Source organism: Protobothrops mucrosquamatus, unplaced genomic scaffold (assembly GCF_001527695.2).
Source record: "Protobothrops mucrosquamatus isolate PMUCROS unplaced genomic scaffold, P.Mucros_1.0 scaffold889, whole genome shotgun sequence".
NCBI classification, from domain to species: domain Eukaryota; kingdom Metazoa; phylum Chordata; class Lepidosauria; order Squamata; family Viperidae; genus Protobothrops; species Protobothrops mucrosquamatus.
Window position 1 is genome coordinate 2,527 of NW_015387143.1, and position 10,237 is coordinate 12,763.

The 10,237-nt window shown below is 45.6% G+C and overlaps 1 protein-coding gene across 1 annotated transcript in view; it reads left to right on the forward strand.

The window, feature by feature from the left end:
- Positions 1-517: 517 nt before the first annotated feature.
- The window catches only part of FBXW11 (F-box and WD repeat domain containing 11), a gene marked incomplete at its 5' end in the record, with an annotated part of 19,491 nt that continues 9,771 nt past the window's right edge, over positions 518-10,237 (forward strand). Inside the window, 2 exons of the mRNA XM_015819292.1 lie at positions 518-704; positions 1,706-1,796. Of these exons, the coding sequence (XP_015674778.1) occupies positions 518-704; positions 1,706-1,796 (278 nt within the window). The remainder of the gene's footprint in view (positions 705-1,705; positions 1,797-10,237) is intronic.

Genomic DNA, 10,237 nt, shown 5'->3' on the forward strand with positions numbered 1-10,237 from the left:
CCCCCAAAAAAATCAGGCCTATTTTGGGACTTGGCCTTGATCAGCTTTGGAGAACATTTCTCAGCACGCTAAACAAAGCCCAGTGTGATTTTTCATTTTATACACCGCTATCTTAATGTGGTACTCCAATCCAGCTACTATATTCATTCAACAAATCACATGTTAAAAAAGTGGCTGAAAATTGTGAGCCGAATACCATCAAAAAAAAATAATGAACATTTTTTCCTTTGATCGTGTTTAAAGCAGCTCTCCTGTTCCCAGCCACACATATATTTCAGGTAACACGCAGGGGTCCAAAAGATCTTATTTGGGGGTGGAGGCACCTTCAGTTCTTTATAGCATTGAATCATAGCATTCTGTGGAGTACTTTGTGTGCATGACATGGCATTTATCTGCAATCCCAAATTCCAACAGTTTCACGGTTTGAAAAGCATTGCAGATTTTAAAGTGTTTGTTTCACAAGGATTGGCAATTCTTCTCTCTCTCTCTCTCTCTCTCTCTGTCTCTCTCTTTATAGAGCAAGGCTTAGATCACATAGCAGAAAATATCCTCTCCTACCTAGATGCCAGATCACTCTGTGCAGCTGAATTGGTTTGTAAGGAATGGCAGCGGGTTATTTCAGAAGGAATGCTTTGGAAGAAGCTTATTGAGAGAATGGTACGAACTGATCCACTCTGGAAGGGGCTCTCAGAAAGGCGGTGCTGGTATGTATCTGTGCAAAAGGAATAAACAATGCTTCCTCCTTCGGAATGGAAATAACCTCCCTAATGTATTGAGCACACCTGGTCTGATTGGGCAGTAATGGTGGTAAAGGTAGAAGACAATGCAATGCAATTCTGAGTTAAGAAGTATGTACTCCAGTTCTTTCTCTGTCTTTTTGGTTCTTGATTTGGCTTTGATCGTCCTCTTTGAGTGCGTATTTCATTGAGGTCTGCTAATAAAGTCAATGCGGGGGGGGGCTTTGTATTTTGTAGGCAACAGAACTATTAGTATTTAATTACAGAAAGAACATGCATAGCCTTCCATGCTGCTCTTTGTGTTAAAGACATGGAAAGTAGTGTCTAAGCTTCAGGGAGATGAGAATACATCTCCAATTGCATTCAGCTACCCAAGCCAATTTCTCTCTAGGGCAGGGGTAGGCAACCTTGGCTCTGTTATGACTCGTGGACTTCAACTCCCAGAATTCCTGAGCCAGCCATACTGAGGGGAAAGGGGGAGGTTTCCAAGCTGAGCCATGCTGGCTCAGGAATTCTGGGAGTTGAAGTCCACGAGTCATAAAAGAGCCAAGGTTGCCTACCCCTGCCCTAGGCCAATAATAGTTTTACAGGTGTGGGAACAGAATCAAAAGTAGAACTTTTAAGTTTTAATTCTATGTGCGGATTTAACTAAAAGAAAAATGTGGACAATTGTATTCTCAGTTTGGCTCTTTGGGTGTTGCTTTTTAGAATGGAGATTTTATAAAATAAGAATAAAAAACACAGAATAAGGTAAGAATGTTAAACTTGGTGGTAGGTTCATTGGAGGGCAATCAGTGTGACTAATTTTTTCAAGCAGCGCAACAGAATTAATTAAAAGTTAGTGGTATTCAGAATTTGGAGATGGCTTTACAATGTCAGTATGTCGCTGATATCCATAGAATCAATTCAAACATTTTTTATTTCTGTATGGAAAATATAAACCTCTCTTTCTTCTTACTGTTTTACAGGGATCAGTACCTGTTTAAAAACAGACCCACCGATGGCCCTCCTAATTCATTTTATAGGTCACTGTATCCAAAGATAATACAAGATATAGAGGTATGTTTTTTTAAAAACATTACTTTGTTTAAAATGTACTTGATACCGTAAAAGGCAAGAGGAAAAATATAGAAATCTGTTTCTGAAAGTTACAATTTAAAGGAATTTTTGAAAATTAAAATTTAGATTCCCTGAAGAGGAAATGAGGGATGCAAATAATAAGACATACAGTGCATTCAGAAAGTATTCAGACCTCCCTTCACTTTTGTCAATTATGTTATGTTGCAGCCTGATTCTACAGTTGTTGAAATTCATTTTTTTCTCATTAATCTACACTCAGTACCCCATAATAACAAAACGAAAAAGAATTTTCACGCCATCCAACCTGAGCTTCAGAGGATTTGCAAGGAAGAATGGCAGAAAATCCCCTAATCCAGGTGTGCAAAGTTTGTCGCGTCATACCCAAAAAAGACTCAAGGCTGTAATTGCTGCCAAAGATGCTTCAACAAAGTATTGAGCAAACGGTCTGAATACTAATGCCAGTGTGATATTTCAGTTTTTTTCTTTTTAAAAATTTACAGACATTTCTAAAATTCTGCTTTTACTTTATCATTATGGGGTACTGAGTGTAGATTAATGAGAAATAAATAAACAAATTTCAACAACTGTAGAATCAGGTTGCAGCATAACAAAATTGACAAAAGTGAAGAGGGTCTGAATACTTTCTGAATGCACTGTAGGTGTCTACAGATCCTACCTTGGTTGTTTGTTTGTTTGATATCTCTTCCTCCCGCCCCCCCGTATTGTCATAAACATTTTGGGAAGCTAATGTTGTGATTCCTCGCCAGCCAGTGGATCCGGCAGCTGAGTCTGAGGAATCAGATGAGGAGGAGGGGCCTGGAGTGACATTAGAGTCAGAGGAAGGCTCTGAGGAGCTCCAAGACTTACAGTCGGATGAGGAGCCTGGCCCCTCTACTCGCACTTAGGCTGAGACACAGCTGTGCTGGGAGCCTGAGTTGGACAGTGATGAAGAACAGTTGGGTCAAATCCAGGATGCACGAAAGCGCAGGCAAGAAAAGCGAGTAGGAATGCAATGGGGCGGCTCCAAAGGCAAAGGAGAAGGCATTAGGAAGCCACGCCTTGGCTAAATTATAAAAGGGAAGGTGTGGGAGGTGCTGGTTGCCAAAGGCAACCATTTGTGTCGAGGATCGACTTTCTGTGGACTGTGTTTGTTTGCCTTGGACATTGACTCAGGTCTGTGAGAATAAAAGGGGTTGGTTTTTTCTTGCGGTTCCTGCCTGTTTCTTGGAAGAGGGGTTTCTCCTTGTGAGCATAACAAGGACTCACGTAGGATGGGACAGAACAGTTTGCCTTCGGCCTTCTACCCCCTATTACCATGGAGCAGTTACGTGCGGAGAATGCCCAGCTCTCCCAGCAGCTGGCTTTGCTGGCAGCTTAAGTTGCTCAGCTTCAAGCCTCCACTTCTGCTGCTCCAGAACCCCGAAGTAAGTGTCCAGTCGTAGTGCCTGACAAATTTGATGGCACTCTGGAGATGTTTCCAGCTTTTTTGGGCCAATGCCAGCTCTTTATCAGCCTGAGAGCGGCTGACTTCCCCACTGACCGTGATAAAGTGGGGTTTATGATCAGCCTCCTCTCTGGTGCTGCAGCTCGTGGGGCACACCCCCTGCTAGCCCAGCCTAGTCCGTGGTTGGATAATTTTGGGGGGTTTTGTGACTATATGCGTCTTATGTATGAGGACCCCATTAAGATGCAGACCGCTATCCGATGCCTGAAAGCTCTGAGGCAGGGCCAACACCCTTTACAGGGATATATCAGTGAGTTTCAGCTGCTTAGCTAGGATTCAGACTGGAACGAAGCTGCACTCATGGACGCTTTCCAGGATGGCTTGTCGGAGGAGCTGTTGGACGAGCTGGCCCGTGTCGATGTTCCCCCAGACCTCAATGGGTTGATCCATCTCTGTTTGCGGATTGACACTCGGCTGCAGCAGCGTGGGAGTTGTCGTGCCACTCCAGAGACCCAGGCGGCCCCAGTTGTGCGTGAGACTCCGGTTCTGCGGGAGGAGCCTATGCAGTTAGGTGTTGTCAGACCTCGCCTATCAATGGCAGAAATGAATAGACAACTTTCAGGGGGGGTTGTGTTTCTACTGTGGGGACCCTGGACATTTGGCCGCCTTCTGCCCCAAGAAGTGACAAGGGGCGTCAGCTACCGAGCCTGCTCCGCAAAAGCAACCTCATCGGGAAACGTCCTGAGCCCAACCTAAAAGACATTTTGGGTCGGGCTTCCCCCAACACTGAGCAATGTCCTTCGGATGCTGCACTCAGACCTCCACGGCATTTGATACTGGCGGCACGCTTGATCCTCCCCGGGAAGCCACAGGTACATGCTTTGGTCGACTCTGGGGCCACCACAAACTTTATGGACACAGTATTTGTGGCCAAATGGGCTTTTCCCCAATGCCCAGTGGAACCGCCTCTGTTAGTAGAGACTATTGATGGCCGAGTGCCATTTAAGGCTGCCACGCAACTGTTGGGTATGGCCATCAGCTTGCATGAGGAGGCTATTCAGTTTTACATAACCTCTGACCTGCATTTCCCCATGGTCTTGGGAATGGCGTGGCTCCGGATGCATGACCCACGGATTTATTGGTCCCAGAACCTGGTCACCTTTCCAAGTTTACAGTGTGTGGACCACACCCACCAAGTCTGCCGGCCAGGTGGTGAGTCCCCCAGGGGTCTCTCTGCCCTCCGAACTAGCAACTTATGCTGATGTGTTCAGCAAGACTGAGGTGGATCAATTGTCTCCACACAGGCCATATGACTGCCCCATCGACTTAGTTCCTGACGCGCCTTTCCCAGTGGGACCCTGAGTTGGCTGCGTTGCGCGACTTTCTGGACAAAAATTTGGCTCGGGGTTTTATTCGGCCCTCATCTTCACCAGTGTCTGCACCAGTGCTCTTTGTAAAAAAGAAGTCCGGAGAATTGAGGCTTTGCTGTGACTATCGAAAATTTAATGCCATTACGGTAGGTAATCGATACCCGCTGCCCCTCATCCCTGAACTTCTGGAATGGCTCCGGGAGGCAAAAATCTTCACGAAATTGGACTTGAGAGGAGCCTACAATCTCGTTAGGATTCGGTCGGGTGATGAGTGGAAGACAGCGTTTGGCACCCGGTGTGGGCACTTCAAGTATACAGTGATGCCGTTTGGGATGACCAATGCCCCTGCAGTTTTTCAACACTTCATGAACGACATATTCTGGGATCTGTTAGATCAGTTTGTCGTGATCTATTTGGATGACATTCTGATCTATTCCCTTTCACGGGAGACGCACCACCAGCATCTCCGTCACATCCTGCAATGGCTCCGAGATCATCGTTTGTATGCCAAACTGGAGAAATGCCAATTCTATCAAATGACCATTGATTTCCTAGGTCACCGCATTTCTCCTGAGGACATCGCCATGGAGCCGAGCAAGGTTGAGTCTCTGCGTAGTTGGCAATCCCCGGTTTTGCTTCCATGACTGCGCCCCTCACTCAGCTCCTGCAGAAAAAGACCCGGTTTCATTGGGATATCCCGGAGCAACAGGCTTTTCAGGCTTGAAAGGAAGCCTTCATGAAGAACCCATCTTGAAACATCCTGACCCGCAACGGCCATTTGTCGTGGAAGCGAATGCCTCTGACATTGCCATTGGAGCAGTGTTACTCTAGGCTAATGCACCCGGCGGTGCCCTCTTTCCTTGCATGTACTACATGTGGAAACTGAATCCGGCCGAGCGCAACTACACTGTCTGGGAGAAGGAGCTATTGGCCATCAAAGTGGCATTTGAGGCCTAGAGGCATCATTTGGAAAGGGCTCGGCATCAAATTGAAGTCCAGACGGACCACAAGAATCTGGAAAGCTTGCAGACCATCCGGAAATTGAATCAACGACAGATTCGGTGGTCTCTCTTCTTCGCTAGGTTCAATTTCCGCATTATCTACATACCAAGCGGTCGCAACCAAAGAGCAGATGCTCTGTCAAGGAAGCCAGAATATTCCCGTACAGAAAACAAGAACTGCCCAGGACAGTTCTCCCCGTAGAATCTTTCTCTGCAGTTTGGGAGCCAATAGATGTACGGGCTTGGATTCGGGAGGCACAACAACATGATGCATGGGTGGCTCAACGAAGGGAGGAGTTGGGGCCAGACTCCCCATGGACCGTCACGGATGGACTCCTAAAATATCGTGATCAGCTCTATGTTCCAGGAGGGCCACTCAGAGGGCTCATTCTCAGCCAATGTCATGATAATCCGGTGGCGGGGCATTTTGGCCAGTTCAAGTCACTGAACTTGGTCTCCCGTATATTCTGGTGGCCCCGAGTACGTCCAGGCCTATGTCACGTCTTGTATACAGTTTAGGCAGGCCAAGTCAGCGACGGGGGCCCCACCAGGTCTACTTCAGCCCTTCCGACGCCTGAAAGACCCTGGGGGGCAGTAGCCATGACGGACTTACCCCCATCTTCTGGCTTCACGACGGTATTTGTGATGGACATGCTGACCAAGATGGTGCATTTCATTCCTTGCCGTGGCTTGCCGTCAGCCCGCGCCACCATTTGCATGTTCATCCAGCAGGTTTTCTGGCTGCACGGCCTCCCTGATAGGATTGTTTCAGATAGAGAGGCTCAATTTACGGCCTGTTTCTGGAAGGGGTTGATGAAAGCCCTAGACGTAAAAATCTGCCTATCGGGACTGAGAAAGTAATCAGAATCCTAGAACAATACCTGCGCTGTTATGAGAATCAGCAACAGGACAATTGGTCGGACTATCTTGCGGTAGCTGAGTTCACGTTTAACAACTCACAGCACACCTCCACGCATATGACACCGTTCCTGGCCAGTGGGGTATCATCCCTAGCTTTTTCCCCTCTCGCAGCTCGACTCGCCAGTTCCTGCAGCTAATGAATATCTAACCGAGTTACGGGCTATCCATCAATTGGTGCAGTGACAATTAGATAAGGCCAAGGCGGTTTACAAGAAGGTTGCCGATCGGTCCAGGCAAGATATTCCTACATTAATGGTGGGAGATCGGGTGTGGCTGTCAACCAGGAACCTGCTGTCAAACCGGCCTGCCAAGAAACTAGACCACCGGTACCTAGGACCGTTCCCTATCAAAACTGTCATCAACCCGGTCGCTTATCGGTTACCTTTGCCACGGTTGTTACGGGTACATCCGGTCTTTCACTAGTCTCTATTGGTCCCAGAGCAACCGGCATGTCCACTCCGACGATCAGAACATCCCCTACCAGAACAACATGACGAAGACAGCGCTCCCAAGTATGAGATCACCAATATTCGAGACTCCCATTGGCTGAAAGGGCGATTTCAATATTTGATTGAGTGGAAGGGCTATGGACCGGAGGAGTTCATCTGGAAGGATGCGACCACTGTCCATGCTCCTGCCTTGGTGACAGCGTTCCACGAACAGTTCCCTTCACGACCGTATCCGGCCCAGCAGACCCGGGGGAAGGGTCCTGCGGTGCAGAATAGTGTTGTGATTCCTTGCCAGCCAGTGGATCCGGCAGCTGAGTCTGAGGAATCAGATGAGAAGGAGGGCCGTGGAGTGACATTAGAGTCAGAGGAAGGCTCTGAGTAGCTCCAAGACTTAGAGTTGGATGAGGAGCCTGGCCCCTCTATTTGCACTCAGGCTGAGACACAGCTGTGCTGGAAGCCTGAGTTGGACAGTGATGAAGAACAGTTGGGACAAATCCAGGATGCACGAAAGCGCAGGCAAGAAAAGCGAAGGTGTGGGAGGTGCTGGTTGCTGAAGGCAACCGTTCATGTTGAGGATCAAGTTTCTGTGGACTGTGTTTGTTTGCCTTGGACATTGACTCAGGTCTGTGAGAATAAAAGGGGTTGGTTTTTTCTTGCGGTTCCTGCCTGTTTCTTGGAAGAGGGGTTTCTCCTTGTGAGCATAACAAGGACTCGTAGGCTGGGACAGAACAACTAACAACAGATAAGAATATACCATAGAACTAAAGAAATCAGAAAATAATCCACATATTAGGATCCCAGAGACCTGAATGCATCCTTTGGGAACGTTTCTAAAGTTCCCTGCAGTAAAGCAGAATAGTTGTCCAACAGCCTCTAAACCTGCAGTAAAAACAGGTCAAGCCTCTTAAAATAGTTGTTCCAAATAGTTATAAATTTGTCTAATAAATAATAAATATAACATCAGATAATGATATATCCAACCTGCTCAATCCTAGTTGTACATGGAGCTTTTGAATGGTCTTTCAAGAGTTTTGATAAAAATCAGGATACAACCCACTACATTTGTTTGTTTGTTTGTGTTTGTAATTAGACTTGTATGCTACTCATCTCACCTAGAGGTGATTGTTACTTGTTTTTGTGATCTTGGCAACTACTGCACTTTTTCTCTTGTTTGCTTATTAAGAATAACTCCCAATTTCAAGCTGACTCAACTTCTTTGTTCGTCAGGGATAAATTTCCATCCACATCTTAACTCCATAAGCTTTAGAACTTGGAGGCTTCAGTTCTCTGATATCTCCAGGTCAAGTCAGAGCAGGTCTTTTTAAGATAGTTCCTCTCTTTCAAAATCAAACCTTGATTGAATTAAAACATCCTACATTCTATCTTTTTTCCTAAGCTGCTGTCAGATCCAAGGAACCAAGAGGAGTTACTTCTGAGTAGTTGCTTTGTTGCTTGCCTACAGACAGAAATCTTGCCGGACTAAAGCAGTTACCTGCCTAATACTAGATATACCCTGCAAAGTGTTAGAGGGTGTCCACCTTCCCTCTTTTTCTGCTTACCAAAAATTTCAAGTTTCTTTGTCTCTTTGCTTGCTAGGAAAGAGCCGTCCCCTCCTCTCCCCCCCCCCCCAGCTCTGGCCCACATTCCACCACACCTGCCAGCACTATGAAACATCATTTTATTCTTCAAATGCTGTTGCGCTCTCACTTTTATACACGAACTGATGGCACCATTTCTCCATGATCACCGATTACAGTTCGTCAAAAAGATACGGTCTTTCCTCCCAGCATCACTTTAGATAGCTATTTGCAGTCCTTAAGCTTTGCTGTGAGATGGCCAAACTGCCATTCCCTTTTCTGATTCACGCTCTCTCTACAAACGCAACAGCATCTGCATGACGACTTTATGGGCTAAGCTGTCTACTTTCATCCTGCACTTTTATCTCCATTCCCAGAGAGTTGCAGCCTTTGGAAAGGCCGTATTCGGTTTGGGTCAGCATAACTCACCTATTTATGTGAATCCCAGAGAACACAACAAAGACCTGGTTAATTATGTGTAGCTTCACTTCTTTGGTTGTCTGTAAATTCATACAATCTGCAGTTCATGACTGTTCTTTTGGATCTACCTTGCCAGTCAGAAATTAAATTAAATTAAATTGTGTGGTAGACATGGGTATGGAACTTCTGCTAAACAACAGTTGTGGAAGATTCCAGATAGGGCTTTATTTAACTGGTGCATAACCAGCCTGTGTGAATTCACAGATAGCCATTTGTTGAAGAACTACAACTGGATGAGTAACTAGCATCGTCAGCAGGGAGGAAACTTTGCTCAGGGTTTGGTTTTCATGCTCTGATTAGCAAAGCAGATGTAACAGAGCAAATTGTAGTTATCCTTTGAATTAGGAAAATAGTGGTAGCTACGTAAGAGGCAAGAAGTGTTTGAAATAGCCAGTGCTCTGATTCCCAAACCTGGATTTTGTATTGGGCAGTTTTACATGGTCTCTGTTGTATCATCAAATATTTCATATTGGGTATAGATGAATCCTGATAGCAAATAGAACCCCGAACACCTGGTCATCCGTGTGTCTATCTACCCACCGGACTACTATTTAATTCTTTCAGATGTTTTTCTCTTTGCATTTTCATACGTATTTATTCCTGCCAATTTCTTTGCAGCTATAATGTTTCTGTAGACTGTGGCTACATTCCCAGTATATTGGCAACCGTCACAGTGAAAAGGATTTTAGAAATTCTCAAAAATACGAAACTTTTCCCCCCACAGTAGCAGTACCACATTGCTGTGTGTCTGAAATCTCATCTACCCAGAGAATGGAATGGTGCACCTGCCTGGACTTTATTCCTAGCTCTCTGGTTTAAAGAGGAATAGCACATTCCTGTTGCTTTGATCTTCAATCCACACATGGAAAGCAAAGTCTTTCTAAACACTTCGATAGAATTGATTTGACTAGGATTAACGAACGTCCTCTTACATGCTGCACCTCCAGAATCAGTGACTTTCCAAAATATTTGGATCACTTCAACTATTGCCCACCTGACCAGTGTGAAGTGCTATAAACAGGAATTTTAATTAATTAAAAATTAAATAATTGGGGCCTGGAGGACCCATACAATGTATGTGATACTAATCAGTTTAAATGTTGGGGTGAGGGGAATCAAATCAAATGAGGTTTCCCAAATTCAGATTTATTTATTTTGTTACTTTAAGAGTATAACGC